The sequence below is a fragment of the Bombus affinis genome, chromosome 3, assembly GCF_024516045.1.
Source record: "Bombus affinis isolate iyBomAffi1 chromosome 3, iyBomAffi1.2, whole genome shotgun sequence".
NCBI lineage: Eukaryota > Metazoa > Arthropoda > Insecta > Hymenoptera > Apidae > Bombus > Bombus affinis.
The window spans coordinates 8,989,105-9,011,898 of NC_066346.1; the positions used below are offsets into that span (position 1 = coordinate 8,989,105).

Here is a 22,794-nt window from a genome sequence, read left to right on the forward strand (position 1 = left end):
CCAACCAGACAGCTTTGATTAAACGAATTTTAAATAACGACGTCATCCAGCGACTGAAACAAGTAGACACAGGTGTAACAAACGAACTTAAAACGCTTAACAAAAACGAGATCACCTTAATAAAAGTCATAGCTCTAGAAAGCTCACTCTCTGACTTACATTTCCAAATCGACGAAATATTCAATTTAATCATCTTAGGAAAACAAGGAATAATAAGCCCACAGATTATTGATCCCGGAACTTTTATTAACAATTACGCCCAAGTACTAGGTAGCAAAACAGTAGGAAACGCTTTTATACCAAAGGAAGAGAATTTCCAAAATATTTTAGATATCTCAGAACTCACATTGTTTACTCGACAAAACAAAGTTTTCTTTGTAATTTCTGTACCAACAGTTATGGACATGGAATGGGATATAGAGCAAATATATCCCATACCATCTCTCACGAACAAAGTGTTTTTAGCACCTTTAGTAGTTCATCCGATATTTTTAACGTCAGGACTAAATTACATCAATGTCGATCAAAACTACTTGGATAAGCAATGCCGTTCTATATCTGACTTTTACATTTGCAAACAAACTCAGCCGATTCACGACCGTCGAGTGAAGCACGATTGTAACTCTGAAATCTTAAGCGCAGAAAACACTGTCAAATTCTGTAAGGTGGTAGTTTATAACATTGAAGATATAACTTTTATCCCATTAAATGCTGAGAATCATTTTATAGCTATACCAGAAAAACCAATAGATCTGAGCATTTTCGAAGAAAAGACACATCGAATTGTTAGACTAGAGAAACCATCTTTGTTACAAACTAATAAAACCGTAGACATATTGTACAAGAATAACCATATGAGAATCAGTGGTAGTAGCAAGGAAATTTCTTACGAGATTAAAATCAAAACAGTCAATGTAACTAATGATTCAGACTGGATTGTTTTACTAAATAAACTAGAGAAAACTCCAAAACTTATTAACGATAATTACGGATACAAAGACACTCTGGATGGAATCGAAGATCAAACGAATCAACTAACTTTTGCTCATAGAATCGATCAAGTTGAATCACGGGGAATATCTATATTACAAATTATAGGATATTTATCCATTGCTCTCATATGCTTATACTTTCTCAACAAAATAGGAATGCCGAAATTGTGTTTTCATTTATTCTGTTGTAAAATCAAGCGAAACACGACAAATAACAATCCACCAGCCAGCGCTCCGATGCCAATCAACCCGGCACCTATCAACATATTCACCCCGATTCTACCTGTGCCCAGCACCAGCAACGATTCACAAGTAACCTTCGACCTGGAAACACCCAAGACAAAATTTCACCCATCTATCTTAAAGAGGAAAAGGAACTTCGAGGACTAAGTTCATTCTAAGGAGGGGGGAGTGTAACCCCAAACTCTTTTGCCCTGACGTCACCTTAGGCGACCACTTCTAAACATTCTCCAGACAGCCGATACTTGAACATTACACATGGCGACCTTGGCGACAATGTATATTGCCGGAGTACCTGAGGGTTCATCTATGTCCTAACGGTCCTTCCACCGAATGTTCTAGAAGCGTAGCAACAGTCACGTACGCCTACAGGGTAGTGGGGATGATGAAGGATGAAAAACAAAAGAAGAAACAGATGTCATCGAAAGTAAGAAGATATTGTAAGAGCCTCAGTCTCGAACGGCCACGGCTAGAGTTCAGAAGTGTATAAACGAGGAAAAAATAAAGTTTTTTTTCTTTCCTTTAAATTTCTTCCTTATTTTACGTGACACCCGCGTGACCCTGGCCACGCGCGTTTCGGGACACGTGTCTCGAACGACGGGAAAAGACAAAAGAGACGTTAAAGTCAGTATTAGTTGAGAAGCCGGAGAGAACGGATGCAAAAGGTGTGCAGAGTGTGAATTGAGAAGCGAGAGCGAGCGAGTGTAGAAGCCGAAGAGTGTGAATCGGGAAGTCGAAAGCCGCGTCTGAAAATAAGACGTACGACAGCATTGTAATTATTTCGTTGCTTCGAATATTATTAATTAAATCAAAACATCATTACTTGTCCTTTCCTCTAAGACCCATTAAGATACTACATAAATAAATAAATTAATTAATACACAGCCGAAAACGTGAGTCGTTGTGTCTAATCACCGCGGTTACTTGTCAATTCTGCAATATCCACACTTGTACTAATAATCATATTTGTACTAGTAAATATCTTCTCTATTGCATAACAACAACGTCTAATTCAAGTGAGAATTCGTTTCACGCCCCTAATCCTAACCGTAATCTTAACGCCAACCCGACATGTATATCCTTTTACCAGTATGAAAATTAGACGGTCGACATTACAGTTTAATTTAAATTTTATACATTTTATATTGTGATTGAAATTTTATTTGATTGAATTGTGATATTTTCATTAAAATCAAAATTTTTAATTTAGTTAGTATTTCAGTTAGAATTTTAATTCAGAAAAAGAATAAATTTCTGTATGAAAATTAAAAAGACTTGGAATTTCAATTTAGTTCGAAAGCTTAAGTGTTAAATACTTCTATGTTCCGTCCTTTGGCTTTAACTGAGACCTAATAATTACATCAATATTCGTAAATGCTTGAAAATGCTATATAATAGCATCAGCTTCTTTTTAAAACATTTTATAGAAAAATCTTTATAAACTTGTAATATTTTTTAGACAATTTGAATTCATTATATTATACATCATACATTGTAGTCATTTCTGTGGCGGCACTAGACACCGCAAAAACCACCACTTGACACGAACTAGTGTCGGACGACGGCAGCGCAGTGGTTAGCGCCTTGGGGTACAAACGTTCGGGACCCGGGTTCAAATCCCCGGCGCCCCGTATTTTTCCGACGTCCGACTTTTCTTCCACGACATCTAAATAAGAAGAAAATACAGCAGTACCCCAGCAAGAAGCATGACGGCATCTACATGCAGCAGCAGCTACAATTATCACGGATATATGAAAGAAGATGAAGAAAAAGAAAAAAAAAGTGTGTTTCGTCCAGAGCCTGCTAGTGGACTCATCAGTAAGGTTTACCTAGCAGGCTCATGCCTTAGACACAATGGAAGACAGGAAGAGGGAGGAATTGTATATATATGGTAGGAACATTGGGAAACGAAGGGTCCTCCCTCTTGCGCCGCTGTATCCAAGGCCCGGGCGGTTCTCCTACATCCTCTCTGCGATGTTTCCCACTGGAGCGGCATCCCACTCCGTATTAGGAGGGGGATAATACTGATTAGGTTAATACTATCATGGTAGCGATTTAATACTGATGTGTTAACCTAATGAGCTATGACTAGATTCAGAGAGCCTCAAATGGCAACTTTGGCACATTTTTAAGTCTTTTGCTCTCTCTCCAGAACCTCCTATGGGACTTGAGAATGTGAAGAGAAGAAATGCTGTAAGAACATAAGAGATAAATTTACAAATCCCAACACCAGTTCGTTACAACACTCATTCTCCAATTAATCCTCCATCGCGAAAATACTCCGGCCTTGATTTACTATGGATAAATGAAGGAAAAGGAGTAGAGAGGAGCAGCAGTGTTTCGTCCGAGATCTGCTAAGTTGGACTCTTCAGTAAGGCTTACCTAGCAGACCTATATACCTTAGACACTGGAATAGGAAAACTTGTGTTAGAAGTTATATTTATTGAAACAAACAGTCAATGTGACCACTAGTGAGAAAGCAATTAACATCGGGAGCCCTATGTTGATATCGATGGCCCTCTGTTGACAAATGTAAGACGTATTCTACAAACGTAATTTAGACAAAGCCATTGTGATGAGTTATAATGTTATAATGAGACTATACATTTATGGTAAATTTAAAAGTATAGAAATACACAAATTGCGTAGAATAATGTGTAAAGATATGGAAAATATTGAAAGTAAAGTTTTTGTTATATTCTTAAGGATTAACGTAATAAATGAGTTATGATACTTAATTGTATTTAATGAAAGAAATTTCTATTTAAGTTCAATTTCCATAATTGTATTTATGTATCGTATTTGTACGTATGTAGTTATCGATAACAATAGTTTTTAACTCATCACGCGAGAAAAAATGATGTATGTTCACAACTATGTCTATTGCATTTTAGGTGCCTGGCCATGGATCGCTGCAGTAGGTTTCCGTAACTGCTCAAACCCACACTGGGTAACACAATAGTTGTGCGGAAGTACCCTAGTATCGGCTAGGCATGTTTTGACCGCAGCACATTGTGCAATACGCAGTGATTTTTACGTGGTTCGTATCGCGGATTTAAATCTAAAACGAGATGACGACGGAGCGCATCCTATTCAAATGGGATTCGAATCTAAACTAATACATCCAGATTATATTCCCAATATACACAATCATGATATTGCCATTCTTAGATTGGTGGAGGAGGTGCCATTTTCGAGTAAGTTCCAATTTCCACAAATATAGTTGAATATATATTATTGAGTATTATTAAAGTATCATTTTCTGAAATTTCTCTCTAACCGCCAACATGGAAATTGACCAATTAATAGCAACGTCAATTTCTCTCACTTTCCGAACGAAGACTTTTCTCGACGAATCCGATGATCTTGTCACGTAAAATAAAAAGCAGGAGGCTCGAACGAAAAGAAAAAATTAAGGTAACAAAAAAACAAGAGAATTTATTTCTTGTATTCTGAATTTACACTGACTGCGATTTTGTTCTGAGCTCCAGCCGTGACTTTCCAAGACTGAAGCTCTTACAATTTGACTTTCGGTAACATCTGGTTCTTCTTTGTTTGTCATCCCTCAATATCCCCACTACCCTGTAGGCGTACGTGACCGTTGTCACACTTCTAGGACATTCGGTGGAAAGACCGTTGGGATACAGATGACTCATTAGGCACTTCGGCGATATACATCGTCGCCAAGACCGCCACATCTCTATCTCCATCATCGGTCCATCGGATTTGAGGTATGCCGGTCGTGACAATCTCATGTCCTTAGACACGCCCCATCATAGTTTTCCTCTGCAGCATTATCGTGACGGACAGTCATTCTCTCGTGAGGTCGCATTAGCGAGTTACATAGTGTCTTTACGCTCGGGGAATATTTTACGTTTTAACAAAGAGCTAGTTTAGTTATACTTGTACCGTAGACAAGTAAATCGAGTCAGACTTAGACTTTGGAAGAAAGTACATTTGTTATCCCGTTGACTGCGGATTCGTTATCGAACCTACGACCATTATCAGTAGTGTCTAATCACCGCGGTTACTTGTCAATTCTGCAATATCCACACTTGTACTAATAATCATATTTGTACTAGTAAATATCTTCTCTATTGCATAATAACAACGTCTAATTCAACTGAGGATTCGTTTCACGCCCCTAATCCTAACCGTAATCTTAACGCCAACCCGATATATATATATCCTTTTACCAGTATGAAAATTACACGGTCGACATTACAGTTTAATTTAAATTTTATACATTTTACATTGTGATTGAAAGTTTATTTGATTGAATTGTGATATTTTCATTAAAATCAAAATTTTTAACATTTATTTAGTATTTCAGTTAGAATTTTAATTCAGAAAAAGAATAAATTTCTGCATGAAAATTAAAAAGACTTAGAATTTCAATTTAGTTCGAAAGCTTCAGTGTTAAATACTTCTATGTTCCGTCCTTTGGCTTTAACTGAGACCTAATAATTACATCAATTTTCGTAAATGCTTGAAAATGCTATATAATAGCATCAGCTTCTTTTTAAAACATTTTATAGAAAAATCTTTATAAACTTGTAAACTTTTTTAGACAATTTGAATTCATTATATTATACATCATACATTGTAGTCATTTCTGTGGCGGCACTAAACACCACAAAAACCACCACTCGACGCGAACTAGTGTCGGACGACGGCAGCGCAGTGGTTAGCGCCAGTTGACCGTGATCCTCCGAGCAGGCTGGACCTCTCGGCCCTAAGGGATTACCAGGCGTAGGCCCTAACAGTGAGCGCGGCAAGCTATACAGTGTACAGTATACAGTGAAAGAGCGGAGAAAAAAAAAAAACGAAAAGAGTGCTAAACAGTGAAAAAATAGTGATAACATCACCCACACTACAAACAATATAAAAATAGAAGAGGAAAGGAATGAAATTGAAACCAAGGAGGCGGAATCCGCCATAAGCCCGACAAAAAAAGGGGTCAAAAGGAAGATAGAAAAGCAACAGATAATTAAAGATAGCAGCATAAGACCTGCTGCACAAAAGACGCGGAAACTCAATCCGCCTCTAAACCTGGTAAGCAGGAACAAAAAAGAAATCAGACAAGAAAATTTAAAAGAAGAAGAAAGCGATTCTCAAGAAGAGCGTTACGAAAAAAACGAAAACATGAAACAAAAAAGAAGCCCCCAACCAATGGCAATCCCAATAAAAAACAGATTCGAAGCCCTCCAAGCTCAAGATCCCTGCGCATCGCAACCGCAGGAAACTATCATCGAAACATTAAAAAAGAAAACGACTTACTAAGGAAAAAAGCAACCAGACAGCCCACACCCCTGGTCACATCACCGATAACCACGAACAAAAACAATGTCGCCCGGACAAGTACCTCCCCCGCCGCTCCGTCGAAGAAAACAACACCACAACTTACAACCCCACTGAAAAGCCAGACGCATAAGGGCCTGCCCCCCAGCCACCCCGCTGAAGACCAGGCAGACTCCCCCGCACCGGCAAAAGGGGCCAGGCCGCCCCCTATCATCATAACACTATAAGACCCGAAAGACACGATAGCACTCATGGAAAATTCCCTCAAAATCAAGAATTTTCACATCAAAAGAATCCATTCAGGTAAGCACGTGCTTTATCTTCAAAATCTAAATGACTACGCGAATGCAAAAAAAATACTGACCGCGGCCAACACGGCCTATTTCACATATACCCCAAAATCTCAAAAACCCCACACGTACCTACTAAAAGGGCTAGGAAACAGCTACACAGAAGCGGAAATACTAGAAGACCTAAAAGCCCTAAAAATAGAAGAAGTTAACTTCACCAAAGTGTCTCGATTCTCAACAAGAAAATCAAGGGAGAACAATATATTGCTCCCAATCTATATAATTCAAGTCTCCCCCGATAGCAACATTGGGAATCTACTAAAAATAAACAGACTGAACTACCTGAAAATAGCATGGGAAAAAATTAAAAAAAACGACATCACGCAGTGCTACAAATGCCAGTGAATAGGCCACACAGCACAAAACTGCAACCTAAACTATCGCTGTGTAAAATGCACCGAACCGCACGGACCAGGCGAGTGCAAGTTAAAAAAAGAAGTCGCAGTAAGCAAAGAAAAAATCTATTGCGTAAACTGCAAAAACTTCGGGCATCCTGCATCATACAAAGGATGCCCAAAACTCGCCGAACTACGTAAAAAGATTAATGAAAAAAATCACCAAAGCAAAAACAACAAAAACCGAAAGAATCGCCAAAATAAGCCGTAAGTACGTCCCCGAGCTAAAGTTCGCGGACATAGTAAAACAAGGAACAAGTATAAGCGAGACAAGCCCACAAGTAACAAATATAGCGGCACGAGTCAAACAAAACCCCAACCCAACGATAGACACACCCCAACTAAGCATAATAAATGTCATTGAAGACTTCAAAAAAAGCATTCTAAAAGCACTAAGCGACCAACAAACACAACTAAATGAAATAAAAAAAGCATTAAATACGCATGAAGAAAGAATCGACTCCATCTTCAACATCATCGAAAATATAGACGAAGATTAGCCAAAACCCACTCGTCCACCAATTACAGCAAAAAACAAATCAGATAAAAGTTAAACATCTGAAAATCATCTCAATAAACGCCAACTCCCTAATCCCAAACCAAAAAAGATACAGCATGCTAACCTTAATTAAGAAAGAAACCCCTGACATAGTACTTATCTCAGAAACAAAACTGAACTATAGACACAAAGTGCACTACAAAAACTACTCTATAATAAGACACGACTGACCAAACGCTACCCAAGGAGGAGGAACGGCAATCCTCATAAAAAACCCCCTGAAGTTCAAAATAATCCAAAACGACAAAATAACAAACTTCAAAATCCTAGAGACGACGATCATAAAAATAAAAATAAACAATAAGGAAAACTTATTTATCACCGCAGCCTACGCAGCCTACGGAAACCAGAAACAATTTAACGACGAATTCGACAATCTCTTCCAACTTTTACAACTCGACAAACAGGAAAACTACTACACAATAGCCGGTAACAGGCCGCAAAACCAAAACGATAAGAACAGAACTGCAAGAACTCTTTAACAAAATCAGCGATTACTATCATACATGGAAACTAAAAATTAACGCAAGCAAATGCGAAACCATTCTATTCAGACCCATGACAAGCAAAATCGGCCCAGCAGAAAGGAAACACGTCAGGAAAATCTACCTAAAAGAAAAAGCAAACGAAGAGAACCTCATACCACATAAAAATCGCGTAAAATACCTAGGAGTAAATATAGATGAAAAACTAAAATACAAGCAACACATCAAAATCCAACTCTCCAAAGCCAGCAAAGCTTTTTGGAATACAAAAAGGCTGTTTTATTCCAGACATCTCGATAGCAAAGTAAAAATCATGTGCTACCAAACGCTAATAAGACCCATTATAACCTACGGCTGTCCAATATGGTACAACATACCAGCGTCAGTAATGGAAAAAATTCGCATATTTGAAAGAAAATGCATCAAATCTTGCCTGAGCATTTACAGATCAGAACACAGCGGATACAGAAAATACGTAAAAAACAAAAAAATATACGACTTAGCCAACATCCACCGCATCGACTGTCACATGCTAAAACTAACAAGAAACCACTTCGCGCAAGCCGCGAAGATCAAAGAAAACAGCCTAATCTTCGGCTGCTTATACCCAAACGACGCATACTTCAAAAACACTCTGTTAACAGGCTACATCCCCCCCGAAGCCTTCCTATACCTAGACGAAAGAAACTATCTCCAAGACCAAAACAACATCCCCATAATTTATCATATGCAAAGGAAAATAGGAATGAAATCTATACAATACGAGGAAAACCTAGATGGCCGTACTGCAGACACTAGGTGGAGATATAACATGGCCTTCCCCCAAAAGGATACAGAAGACAAACACAGAAAAAACACAAAAAAATATTGGTGGATACGGAACCCATAACAAAAAACAACAAGATAAAGAACCACAGAACGGCAACGCTCACCGAATAAAGTGTAAATATGTAAAAATGTAAATAGATAAACAAATATTATACTAATCCCACAGAACATCCCTCCCCTCCCCCCCAATAGGCTAGCGAACTGTCCTGTTTTTGCGTCCAGGCTTTCAGGATATAAATTAAAATATCGTACATAAGCACAGCGCAACAGCGGCTTAAATTTAAGGCACAATAATAATCTTAAAAAAAAGAAAAAAAAAATGTAATAATGCATGGCTACGTCGTACCGTCGCGTATCGGTACTTTTGCCTGTACCACCCTACAATTAGAATTCGGCGTTTATTCTGGAAAAAAAATCATGTAAAAAGAAAATATGTAAAAAACCTGGAATTAATAAACAAAGTTAAAAAAAAAAAGCAGTGGTTAGCACCATGGGGTACAAACGTTTGGGACCCGGGTTCAAATCCCCGGCGCCCGTATTTTTCCGACGTCCGACTTTTCTTCCACGACATCTAAATAAGAAGAAAATACAGCAGTACTCCAGCAAGAAGCACGACGACATCTACATGCAGCAGCTACAATTATCATGAATATATGAAAGAAGATGGAGAAAAAGAAAAAAAAACTGTGTTTCGTCCAGAGCCTGCTAGTGGACTCATCAGTAAGGTTTACCTAGCAGGTTCATGCCTTAGACACAATGGAAGACAGGAAGAGGGAGGAATTGTATATATATGGTAGGAACATTGGGAAACGAAGGCTCCTCCCTCTTGCGCAGCTGTATCCAAGGCCGGGCGATTCTCCCACATCTTCTCTGCGATGTTTCCCACTGGAGCGGCATCCCACTCCGTATCAGGAGGGGGATAATTAGGTTAATACTGGTGTACAATACTGGTTCAGAGATATTAATATCAGTATTATACTGGTAATATTACTGGTGTTAACCTAATGAGCTAATGACTAGAAGAGCCCTCTGAGTATTACTTTGGCACATTCATAGTCTTTTGCCCTCTCTCCTAAACCTCCTATGGGTCTTGAGAATGTAAAGAGAAGAAGAAATGCTGTAAGAACATAAGAGATAAATTTACAATCCCAATACCAGTTCTTTACAACACTCATTCTTCAATTAATCCTCCATCGCGAAAATACTCCGGCCTTGATTTACAATGGATAAATAAAGGAAAAGGAGTAGAGAGGAGCAGCAGTGTTTCGTCCGAGATCTGCTAGTTGGACTCTTCAGTAAGGCTTACCTAGCAGACCTATATACCTTAGACACTGGAATAGGAAGACTTGTGTTAGAAGTTATATTTATTGAAACAAACAGTCAATGTGACCACTAGTGAGAAAGCAATTAACATCGGGAGCCCTATGTTGATATCGATGGCCCTCTATTGACAAGTGAAGTATTCTACAAACGTAATTTAAACAAAACCATTATGATGAGTTATAAATAGACTGTACATTTATAGTAAATTTAAAAGTGTAGAAATACACACAGATTGCATAGAGTAATGTGAATATTTTCGATAGAAAATATTGAAAGTAAAGTTTTTGTTATATTCTTAAGGATTAACGTAATAAATGAGTTGTGATACTTAATTGCCTTGAATGAAAGAAATTTCTATTTAAGTTCAATTTCCATAATTGTATTTATGTAATAGCGTTAAATAAAGCTGCGAATTTATATAAACATCCACGGTCTAATCATAATTAGGGAATCTAAATTCTGGAATATTATACATTGAAGAGCTAGATTATTGCTACGTAAAATTGACACTTGGATTGTAAGAGAAAAGAAGGCTGAGTCGTAACCCAACTATTAATTTTCTTTTATCGAACTTTATTATAAATTTAGCACTTATAAAAATAGAATGACACTGAACCGAAGAAAGGGGGTGCACAAGAACAGGAACTAGCAAAAGAACGGCCCGAGCTGGCCGAAGTCTCGGCTTATATGCGTTTTGGTTCGAGGATGTTGAGGAGCTCGGTGTATGTTATGACGTGGAAAAGTATCCGAGGGTCGGGGGATCGATGCACGATGTAAACTAAGTTGTGTCGTAGCTTCTGTGTAGGCTGTGATGATAAGGTGGTGATGTGTCCAAAGGAGTCCGAAGCTCGGGGATCGATGTCTTATCTCCGATGTAGGTTGAGATGCGATTGATGTCACATTATCATGGTCATGTGATTGGAATAAAAGGACCTGAATTTCGTGATATTCTTATCCAGTTAGATAATATAACTAAGTATCTTCACAGTAACATAGAATACCATGGTTTATACGTTCTTAACACTGATCGTTTGACTGATTATGGAATGGTAAGTGTTAAGTTATACAACGACACAGGCATTTTCTCTGACGTAAAAAATGTGATAATCGTAAATCATAACTTAGAATATTTTCATTAGTAACATCGTAAAATGTTTGCTCGATTCTGGGAATGTGGCAACGATGGGAATTCCAATCGTAGGAAAATACGGAGCATCCGTGGCAAGGATATGGTAAAGAAGAGGTTGATTCCTGAAGAAAGAATAACGATGTGTCAATCTCCCTCTCGAGTGCGTAAATATTATATACAGAGAGGTACCACATACTATGAACGTATGATAACGCGAGTGTAAAGTATCACTGTTGGACCATTGCAAATTATTCGTAAAAGTGAGCATCGTTGAGTGGCATTTCTCAGTTAGCCATCAAGCGTACAAGTAGAAGGTTCTAAAGATTTACGTGATTGATTTCTGATAATTCGGTGCCTACAAATCAATGACTTTTAGGATGAATTAAAGTTGCACATGCAAACACGAGCAAACAGTTTTCACCGTAAAGGTAACTTTTATGTAATATACGCGCAAAAAGTACTTATTTTTGTTACCACGCTATTGCTGTTTTGTAAATTTTAGTAGCACAACTATCGGTAATGTGCAATAAAACATGCAATATAATAGATAATTGTAAGTGAAATGACAAGGTGATGGTATAAATAGGTACTTCGACGAAAGTTGGAACAAGTGTATCTACGTTTCTCAGGAGTGATGAGGTAAGTAGGAACGAAATGTACAATACGAATTGAATTTATATAGAGCATTTTGTTATAAATCTTCTTATGTACGTATAGAAACGTGTTTTAATATTTACAAGTATCCAGATTTTTCCATTAAAGTTATCTGAAATTGATGATTTTTCCTATTTGTACCTTTCTTGCAAGTTCCTTGTAGACATCTTAGTAACTCCGCAAAAATCAACGTTAATTTTATAAAAAGTACTGTGGTGCTTTTGAGTGATTTGCAAAAATGAATATTTTGAAGCTTGTCATTGCGACGAGTTTGATCGTTTTAGTGTTAAACTAAACAATTTTCAAAGATGAAATTATACAGAAACGTATATCGATGATATTTGTCATTCCTATGATCTATTTCGCGTGATCGTGCCTCTTTTCTAACGTAAATTCAATTTATCGTACGAACTAAGTCTCTTTTATTTTTATTACTTCAGTGTCTTTCTCATTCGCCGCAGTATTTCACTCTTTCTTCCAAAACATTATATCGTAGTGTTATCCGAATTTCTGTTATTAGATTTATTGACCGTTATCAGTCTTGCGTCTTTTCAATTTGTCACTTTTTTATTTCAGGACAATGACTGGCTTCAAGATACTGTTCGCGTGTTTGGCTTTAATTGTCCTCCTGCATCCATCAGTTGAAGCGGGGCGCACTAAAGGTTTGCACTTTACGTTGTCTTTTTCCATACTACAGATTGCAGTTCAATTGCATCATGCAGTTCCGAAATTTTACGCGTTTGGTAATTATCAGTGAAGAAAGCGAAGTCACGCGTGAACACATAAAATTGAAAGGTACACGTTTGATTTTTTATTTTCGAAATGGTCACGAAGCTAATGGTCACGAAGTTAATGGGAAAGTACCATTAAAGTATTCACCTCTTCACCGGTTTTATTTCCGAAAAGTGTTTTGTTAACTTCGCGAATATTCCAACGACTCGCTTCACGTACGAAGCAAACGTGATAACTAGGATAAACGTGAAACAACCAGCGAAGACGAATTAATTCATCACTCTATTGTCAATTCTCTAAATATAATAACTTCTTTCTCTATAAATGTTTTATAGCAACCTCGGGTGTGCCCTTGCGTCCACCACATTGTGGTTTCAGCAACGTTACGCACAATAGGATTGTTGGTGGTAAACCAGCTAAACTTGGTACGTTTTACGTCTTTCTTTTCGATTAATCTTCCCGTTTAATTAGAAGCGATTTACTATGGAGCATGAACTTGAAAGGCACTAACCAGCATATCAAAGTACAATATAGACAGAGATCAAAAGAAAGGGGAGAAGTTAAGGGAGAAATTATATGTTTGATTTTTAGAGTTTTGTATAATTCAAGTAGAAATTATATGGAATTATCTAATAATTGTTATTACATTGAAGTCAAAATTCAATTTCTCTTTTAATCAAATCTCTATTTGAGTATTTGTACGTATGTACTTATCGTCCTTTGCATGATCGAATATCGAATGCATAATAATAGCGTTTAATTCATTACGTGAGAAGAAATTATGTATGTTCACAACTATACTATTGCATTTCAGGTGCTTGGCCATGGATGGCTGCATTAGGTTATATTAATTGCAATGAACCAGATGGGGAACCTTATTGGGCCTGCGGAGGTACCCTGATATCGGCTAGGCATGTTTTGACCGCAGGACATTGCGTAGAAATTTTTGGATTGTACGTGGTTCGTATCGGGGACTTAGATCTAGGACGAGATGATGATGGAGCGCATCCTGTTCAAATAGAAATCGAATATATACTAGAACATCCTGATTATACTAACGGTACACACAATGATGATATTGCTATTCTTAAACTGAAGAAAAATGTTCCATTTTCGGGTAAGTCTTCAAATATTATTGATTTTCTAATATTTATGCTACTGGGTATTACTGAAGTATCATTTCGCTAAATTTTTTACTGTATATATATTATATTGTATTATAAAACGTGTAGAATTCTTCCTTATACACTTCGTCCCTCGTTTTCTTCACTATGATTTATTTCCTTACTTTTCAGAATACATACGTCCTATTTGTCTCCCTATAGACCAGCCCTTACGAAATAATAACTTCGAGGGCTACCATCCTTTCGTTGCTGGATGGGGAACGGTAAAATTTGGTAAGTAATACCAATTTCATAATAAAATGAAATTTGTTCCAGTTCTAAATGTCCCTCTCATTTTCTTCGTAGGTGGAGATTTGAGTGACGAATTACTGGAAGTACAAGTGCCAGTGATTGGCAACACCGAATGCAAGAAACGTTATTGGCCAATTGATAAGCAGCGTATCACCACAAAAGTAATATGCGCCGGTGAGAAAGGAAAGGATGCTTGTGAAGTAATTAAATAACAGATTTACCATAAATTATACAGTGTCTGATGATAAGTCAATTCGAATCAACGTCAAATCGAGTTCTTAAATATTATTAAAGTTAACTTAAGACCTTTGTCCATTTCTCACACATCATTATAGTATTTAATCTAATTTCCTTCTGATCTTAGTTTTTTCAAAATACATATAACATATACATTATAAATTGGAATATTTCAATACATAAATTAATAATAAATTATTACTGTATATAAGTATAATTTCAATATAATTCGATTGAAATATTTCAGTAACTATGATTAAAAATTTAACGATCATTTCAGGCTGACAGCGGAGGACCACTGATGATACCACAGCAATTCACCTACTATCAAATAGGTGTTTTGTCCAGTGGTCACAACTGTGGCACTGTTAGATTTCCCGCCGTTTACACTAGGGTCACGTCGTACTTTGACGACTTCATTCTGCCAGTGTTGCAAAATTATTAGTGTCTCCTAAATATCATTTTTCGTGTACGAAAAGTAAAACTGAAATTTATAATTGTGGAGATAAGAGTCAGCTCAAACTTATTGTTTTGTGTGGCACGGATTATAGTCTTATCATGCATGAAATGTCACTTCAAAGCAACACTAATTTTTTAGACACGCTAAAACTGCACGACTTAGAGATATAAAAATGATAAACGAACATTAATTAAATTACTTTTTCCGCTTCTTTTTTTTTTTTTGATGGTAATAATAAATCAACTTTCGCAAAGCTTTTATAAATCTTGTTTCTGATGTATCAAGACCATATTCCATTTAGAACGTATACTCCTTGTACGTATATGCAAAATTTTGGACTACTCTTCATAAGTTAGAGAGCTTCCAGAAGTTCGGACACGGAGAGTGCATAAAATACAAGATAAACCTCGCGTCTTACAAAACTATTGTTTTTCGTTGAAAACTTCCTGTCTATTCCTGAAATCACGTAGATCCTCGAAATTTTACTTATTCTTTTATCACTTCCCAATTAAATACACTAAACATGTGTATTATTCTTTTCTTATTCTTATATCACTTCCCAATTAAATACACTAAACATGTGTATTTAATTGGGAAGTGATAAAAGAATAAGTAAAATTTCGAGGATCTACGTGATTTCAGGAATAGACAGGAAGTTTTCAACGAAAAACAATAGTGTTTAAAAACAGCATGTTTAGCTGTATATAACAGAAATTTCTATTCAGCCAGAGGTATACTTACACGCTACAAATATTTACAAGACACTTCCCAATTAAATACACTCTTTCTGCATGTTTAGCTGTATATAACAGAAATTTCTATTCAGCCAGAGGTATACTTACACACTACAAATATTTACAAGACACTTTAATTCCCAATCTATTATGATGCATAAAAAAGTTTATAACGTTAAATCTATTCGTATTTTATTGCATGTAAGTATAGATATACATGACGTACATCACCTTTGAACGTACATTACCCCGTTGAATGCTTCAATATTGCGCATATTTACTGTATTTTATACAGATTTTGTAAAAGTACTTCGAATGATTCTTCAGATTATTAATCAAAATGCTGGTGCATAAAGAATGGTGGCACAATGATGTAGTCTGGTGTCGTTTGTGAATATCAAGGAATAATCCTACATTTGTTCAGGTATACATATACCAGGTATGTAAATATGAAACCGGAATTTTTGTATAGAAAATACACGTTTATTGTATGAAAATGATGCTATTAAAGAAATTCACCTTCTATCAAATAGGGTTGTGTCTTATGGTCATAAGTGCGCCGCAGCTGGATATCCCGGCGTTTACACTAGGGTCACATCGTACCTTGACTTCATTGTCCAAGCGATGCAATAATACGATTATTAACCCTTAGAGTGCTGAATACTCGCAGCCTATGCGGTCCGTACGGACGGCGCGCAGCTAGCGCTGACGATCGCTGTGGACGGAATACTTTTTCGTTAGACTGAACTCTATTGATTGACTATTCAAAGCGCAAATCGTAATAAGTTATAGTAATTCTTTTGCACAAGATTAAATGATTCAAGAGCGTTATTTTTTAGTATTAATTATTTATTATAAACATTGAAATTTACAGTTAACTAGAATTTGGGTAATAGAAAACTGAATTTAGTAAATATAATACAAGTTAATAATTCAGTTGCGTGTGTAAAATTTCAAAACAATTATCGATACATAATCCGACATCGCACTTTCTGCATTCCCTTATTTTTCACACAAACAACACATTTTCTTCTTGATAATTAGATGCGACTGTCCGCGAAACAGATAGACAACTGTTATAACGAGGCATTATTGGCATTTGTTCGTTGCCGTTACTAAGGAATGCATTTATATTTATCTCGCATAAAAGTAATAGTATTACTTCTGCGTAGGTGTTTGGAAAAATTGACAAACGCATACATGCGTCCTCAGTCCACGCCGGGCACTTACAGAAAACGTATATATGTGTCCTTAGTCCACACCGATAGCTTTCGCCAGACGCGTATATGCGCCCATAGCACTCTAAGGATTAACGTGGTAACTTAAATGGGTCTTTAGAGCAAGACCAAGTAGTGATGTTTTGGTTTAACAAATAATATTCAAAACAACGAACTGATTACAATATTGTCGTACGTCTTATTATCATACTCGGCTTTGAACTTCCCGATTCATACTCTCCGGCTCCTCCACTCACGCTCTCCGGCTTCCGCACTCACTCTCTCTAACCTCTTAACTCACACTGTCCGATTTCCCAACTAACTCATATCCCCTGGGCTAGCATCCCTTTGCTTTTCTTAGCCCCACCACGCATGTGTTCTGTGAAGGCCCGTGGCCAGGGTCACATAGGCCTTTTCTACGAAACTATTCACTTGAAGGACCGACGGCACATTGATAGACCCGACGACGCCTCGGCTCTCGCTACATTGTTTATGGTTCGACCGATATCTTAGGCCTTTTGTCCACGATACTACATTAATGTTACATAAATATCATTTTTCGTATACGAAAAGTAAAGTTAGATTTTCTTATTGTGGAAATAAGAGACAGCTCAAATTTGTATTACTTTGTACGTTAAGAATTATAGCCTTAAAATACACGTAATGTAGCTTTGAAACGACACTAACTTCTTACGCACGCCAAATCTGCACGACTTAGATATGTAAAGATGATAAATGAATATTAATTAAATTTCTATTAATTTTGATAATAATAAATCAACTTTCGCAAAGCTTCTATAAATTTTCTTTTTGATGTATCAAGAGCCTGATTAAATATTCCACGTAGAACATATACCTCTTGTATGTACATACCAAATTTAGGACTAATCTAAAACACTTCATAGGATAGAGAGCTTCTGGAAGTTCGGACAGAGAGTGCATAAAATACAAGATAAGTCTCGTGTCTTCCAAAACTATCTTTTATGCGCTAAAAACGTCCCGTGTACTCATGCAATCATGTGCAACCTCAAAACTTTACTTATTTTTTTATTACTTATTTACTTATTTTTTTATCACTTTCAATACACTGTTTTTGCATTTTCGACTATATGTAAGAGAAATTTCCATTCAGCCAAAAGTATACTTACAGATTACAGATTCCTATACGGGGATCAGTAAAAATTTATCCGCACTCCAGATATTTAAAATTTCTGTCGGCCGTATTGTCCCATCTACACTCTTCAGATGACGTCAGTATCTGTTCAGTGACTACTGTGTAGGTTTCATTGTGTTACGTCAATTCATTTGTACCGCTGCGCGAGTAACAATGGCTGCCCCAGCTGTGATTTGCAGGAAAACAGTGCAGGATGCAGTGATTCGTTTCTTGCGGTCGGAGGCTATGTCTAATGCTTATATTTATCAAAGACTTTATGCACATTATGGAGAAAGTGTTTTGTCACAAAGTGTGTTTGAATGGGCACAGAAGTTCAAAGAAGATCGCAAAAGTGTCATGAAAAAGCAGCTGGACAACCGGCCACATCCACGATGACAACATTGAACGTGCTCATGAACATATTCTGTGGTATAGACGAGTGACACTGGATAATGTGGCAAATCATTTGCAAATCAACCATGGTTCTGCTTATACGATAGTCCACGACAGATTTGGGTTTCAAAAAGTTTGTGCGAGATGGGTGTCGAAAAAGTTGATGAAGAAGTGAAGACGACGATGCATTCGTGGTTCGCAGCTCAGCCCAAAACATTTTTTAATGGGGAAATATGAAGATCCTTCAGCAAATGGACAAAGAAACTGGGCGATTATGTCAAAAAATGATGTATCTCTTTTTTGACAATTGCTTAAAATAAATTCTACACCGACAGAGCAGGTAACTTTTTACTCACCCTCGTAAGACACTTAAATTTCCAATCTACTATGATGGATAAAAAAGCCTATACTGTTAAATCTGATTATATTTTGTTGCATGAGAGTACATGTGTATGTGATGTACATTACCTTTATATCCCCTTGAACGCTTCAATATTGCGCATATATACTATATTTTGTACAGCTTCTGTAAAACGTTATATGTTCGTTTAGACTGTTAATCTAGAGGCTGGTGTACAAAGAAGAAGTGGCACAATGATGTGGTCTGGTGACATTTATAAATATCAAGGAATCACCCCTATATTTGCTCAGGTATATATCTTTGACTATAATGTATTTAAAATATATGATTGTTAGAACATTAATAATTAATTTTTAATTCTATCAGAATTTTAGTGAAACTGTACCTTGGGAAGGAAGAACTGATATCTTGATATCATGGTTTGTACATCCTATATATACAATAAATTTTGGAATATTATATAATGAAGAACCAGATTATCATGGCCATGTAATGTGAATAAAAGGACCTGAATTTGATGATATTTTTATAATGTTAGATAATATAACTAAGTATCGTCACAGTAAGGTAGGATGGCATGGTTTACATGATCTTAATGTTGTTCACTTGAGTGATCATATTATAAGAAAAAGTTCAATATCACAGGTAGAATGATTCATAACTTAGAACTACTAACTCAAGTATGTATTAAAAATTAAAGGAATATAATAAATTTTATGGGATATTTATATTTAGTAACCAGTAATTCAGAAATTGGTATTCGTGGTTACTATAATGAGACTATAGAAACGTGTCCTTTCTTCTTTGCAAATGGCCTGCATTTATGTCCAAGCCAAAACTGGAACTTCTGAATAATTTAGATTTATTCTTGTTTATTCTTGTTATTACGTATAAAATACTTGATCTACAGTATTCCATAAGAAATGATACTGTATCACACCTAATCAAGTGCCTTAAGAAACATCAACATGATATCACAGTAATCCCGTATCGACTGATATGTAAGTAAAAGTTATGTGTCATTGTTATATCGCTATACACAGTTATTTATCATTTTCTACTAATTCAGTTGTAGCCACTTCACTATCTATGACACTGGTAGTAATTATAGGAACAATAATGATGTTCTACAAGAGGAAATGATGATTAGGAACAAAAACTTACAGGTAAGTCAAAGTATATGTTATTTACCATTTGAAAAGAAAGTTAAGTTATTAACTTAGAATTTTTTGATAAATAATAACTGTGCAAAATATATTGGATTTCAAATTTGTCAAAAATTGAAATTTAAGAAGCATTGTAATAATATAACATTGATATTTTGATTTTTCAGGAGACATCATCCAGTGGGTGGATAATATGTAAAAAAATATCAAGCAGTATATGAATTTTCATATTGCGTAGAGATAACAAAATGAATTTTAAAAAATGTCGACATAGTAATAAGAAATAGCATCATGACAAAGAATATATAAACACAATTTCATTTTTTATAAATAAAGTTTCATTGTTTCAGATTTTGAAATATAGTGGAACGTTTAATTAGTATCTTAATATCTTTAAACAATTATTATTTTAGAATCAATTGTAATTGTATCATACGTGCTTTTGAATTCATGCAAGAACATATGTAATTTTGAACTAGTTATTATTAGGAAATTGTTAGATGCGAACAGTACGCGAAAAGCTGTAGTGTAATAATTATCAATCAAAACACAAGAATTAAATTCTTTAGGAAAAAAACGAAAGCTGAATTTCTTATTTACATGTTTATAAAGAAATCCATAATGAAAAGGAGTTGCTTTCTAATACTTCTCTTCCTTGTAATGCCTATGTTAATAATAACGAGGTTCGATTTTTTGTTTTTAGAGGGATACTGGAAGATTTGAAAGCACAGTACCATTGCGAAGAAAATCACGATATTGAAAACGATATTTGCAAGTAAATTTCCAAAAAATCTGTTTTCAAATTTTCGCTTTCTATTTCACATTAAAAGAAAGGGCTGCCTTCTTTTTCTGCAAGACAAAACAAACATTCTGAATCTCGTATCAATGAATGATGTTAATAAGTTATTTTTCTTTTCAGATTAAACAATATTCCAGATTTGTTCGTAATTTTATACTACGCGAAGAATAGACTCATACATATATAAAGGAAATATTAAGTATAGGAAAGCTCTTTTACGTTGTAGGTGACATATGCTTCACGGTTGAACGTATTTTTGAACACATATAAATGAAAAAGTACTCTTGTAGAGAAGAAGAATTGATACCTTCGATTGACATTAGATAATGTATATAAACTTATGAACAATCACTATCAGTTTGTATTTTAAGGGTACGCACAGATTTGTTGGAGTTCTCATAAAATGTACTTCCTGTACGAACATTTTATTCTTCCAAATTTTGCGATACTATGTCTCATATAATAACTATATGGATTAAACGTAATATAAATGATCCGAAAATTGACTCGAACGACATTAATTGTCTTTTTATTTATACCAATACCGAAAATACAAGTAAAGCTGGAACAATAATATGCAGGAATGGACTATTTATTATTTTAAACCAAATCATAACATCATATTCAGAATGCACAGTATTATTATGAAATGTAAATGAATCAGTTGTAAACGAACGAATTTACTGTAAAATCATTGCCTCCTTTCTTTCATCTGAAATATAGCAACAAGTACTCATTCTTTTCATATATAATAAAACGAGATATCTTTATAAAGTTACATATGCCATCACTGGTAACTGTTATCTCGTATGACACCAAATATACCATTAATATGGAATGATATTTTTATGAAGATATACTTTACTGATAAATTTGGGAAACATTATATAAGAAAAATTATCTCTTCTAATTCTATGAAGTGTAGTAGCTAATGAAGTTTAATTTTACGAAGAATTAGAACAAAAGAGAATTAAAAAATTAAAAAGATCAAAATAAGATTGTTTTTATGGCTTAATTATCTCAATTCTGGTACACCACTTGTTACATTCTAACTAATTAGCGCTAAACAATAACTTGCAAATATTAAAGATATTAACACCTTAATGTCCATTTTTCAGGAAGTTTTATAATATTTGATTGCTGTATATCTAGTCATTGATAAATAAAATTTCTTGTATAAGCATAGATCGAGGTTGAGGTCATACGCAGATTGCATTACAGGTATCGTTTTAATTTATTTTATGACTAGAATCATTATTTGAATAATATACGAAAATTATTCCCATTCGAACGATTAATAAATCACGTACCTATAAAAGATATATTATGAAAAAGACATGACGAAACAAAAAATATTGGAAATTCCATTGTCATTAGATCAATTATTTTTGCAATGATTTTTATATCCATGTAATTACATGTGAAATAGGTAATCCATTAACATTTCCTCGAATCGAATATAATTCGTTACACTTCACAACGATTCAAATAATGGACGGGAAATATATAATAACTTTTCCGTCCTTGCGTTAACATAGTACTGTACAAATCAAATGATACAGGAAATACCCAAAAACCCAATTACATCCACAATGCATGACATCACACTTGCAATGGATTTTTGTGATTTCAATGTCACAGACAATAACACAACTAATCAGAATACGTTCGAGGCTATAGACATTGAAATTATCGCGTGTTTAATACGTGTAAAGCATAAATTTCACGCGATTATTTCTTTGTACATTGTGAAACTTTTAAATCATCTTAATCGAATAAATAATCCTAATGTAATAAAACATCTTGAAATAGACCTATATCTGAAACCTATATATCTGAAACAGAAACTCGAAGGATAAGAAATCCTAAAA

At 35.5% G+C, this 22,794-nt stretch overlaps 1 protein-coding gene and 3 long non-coding RNA genes across 9 annotated transcripts; 2 read left to right on the forward strand and 2 right to left on the reverse strand.

Moving 5' to 3' along the window:
- Positions 1–4,644: 4,644 nt before the first annotated feature.
- On the reverse strand, positions 4,645–18,344 carry LOC126914618 (uncharacterized). Its single transcript, XR_007709740.1, has 2 exons — positions 18,200–18,344; positions 4,645–5,018 (listed from the first exon to the last, which is right to left on the reverse strand). It is a non-coding gene; the product is annotated as an uncharacterized LOC126914618 (long non-coding RNA).
- LOC126914606 (venom protease-like) lies at positions 10,985–15,353 on the forward strand. 4 transcript variants are annotated; one of them, XM_050718758.1, is made up of 9 exons: positions 10,998–11,522; positions 11,613–12,030; positions 12,105–12,241; positions 12,833–12,918; positions 13,324–13,413; positions 13,803–14,105; positions 14,284–14,385; positions 14,458–14,603; positions 14,921–15,353. In XM_050718758.1, the coding sequence occupies exons 3-9, from the start codon at positions 12,237–12,239 to the stop codon at positions 15,083–15,085; spliced, it is 897 nt and encodes a 298-aa protein (XP_050574715.1). In that variant the 5' UTR covers positions 10,998–11,522; positions 11,613–12,030; positions 12,105–12,236; the 3' UTR covers positions 15,086–15,353. The 4 variants fall into 4 exon arrangements, with proteins under 4 accessions (XP_050574717.1, XP_050574715.1, XP_050574714.1 ...); XM_050718760.1 differs by having other exon boundaries at positions 10,985–11,522; positions 11,613–12,241; positions 14,458–14,577; positions 14,921–15,061; XM_050718757.1 differs by having other exon boundaries at positions 11,613–12,241.
- LOC126914617 (uncharacterized) lies at positions 15,413–18,045 on the reverse strand. Its single transcript, XR_007709739.1, has 3 exons — positions 16,354–18,045; positions 15,842–16,244; positions 15,413–15,556 (listed from the first exon to the last, which is right to left on the reverse strand). It is a non-coding gene; the product is annotated as an uncharacterized LOC126914617 (long non-coding RNA).
- A 5-nt stretch (positions 18,345–18,349) lies between the features above and the next one.
- On the forward strand, positions 18,350–21,440 carry LOC126914615 (uncharacterized). 3 transcript variants are annotated; one of them, XR_007709737.1, is made up of 7 exons: positions 18,350–18,937; positions 19,150–19,248; positions 19,325–19,603; positions 19,694–19,959; positions 20,028–20,124; positions 20,292–20,899; positions 21,044–21,440. It is a non-coding gene; the product is annotated as an uncharacterized LOC126914615 (long non-coding RNA). The 3 variants fall into 3 exon arrangements; XR_007709736.1 differs by having other exon boundaries at positions 18,357–18,937; positions 19,325–19,959; positions 20,292–20,304; positions 20,828–20,899; XR_007709735.1 differs by having other exon boundaries at positions 18,351–18,937; positions 19,325–19,959.
- Positions 21,441–22,794: the final 1,354 nt, after the last annotated feature.

What these genes read in the sequence shown, in the direction of transcription:
- LOC126914606 (XM_050718757.1), top strand. An exon ending in TGAAGCGGGGCGCACTAAAG is followed by an intron (nt 12,919 to 13,323) that starts GTTTGCACTTTA and finishes AATGTTTTATAG; the next exon opens with CAACCTCGGGTGTGCCCTTG. An exon ending in TGGTAAACCAGCTAAACTTG is followed by an intron (nt 13,414 to 13,802) that starts GTACGTTTTACG and finishes ATTGCATTTCAG; the next exon opens with GTGCTTGGCCATGGATGGCT.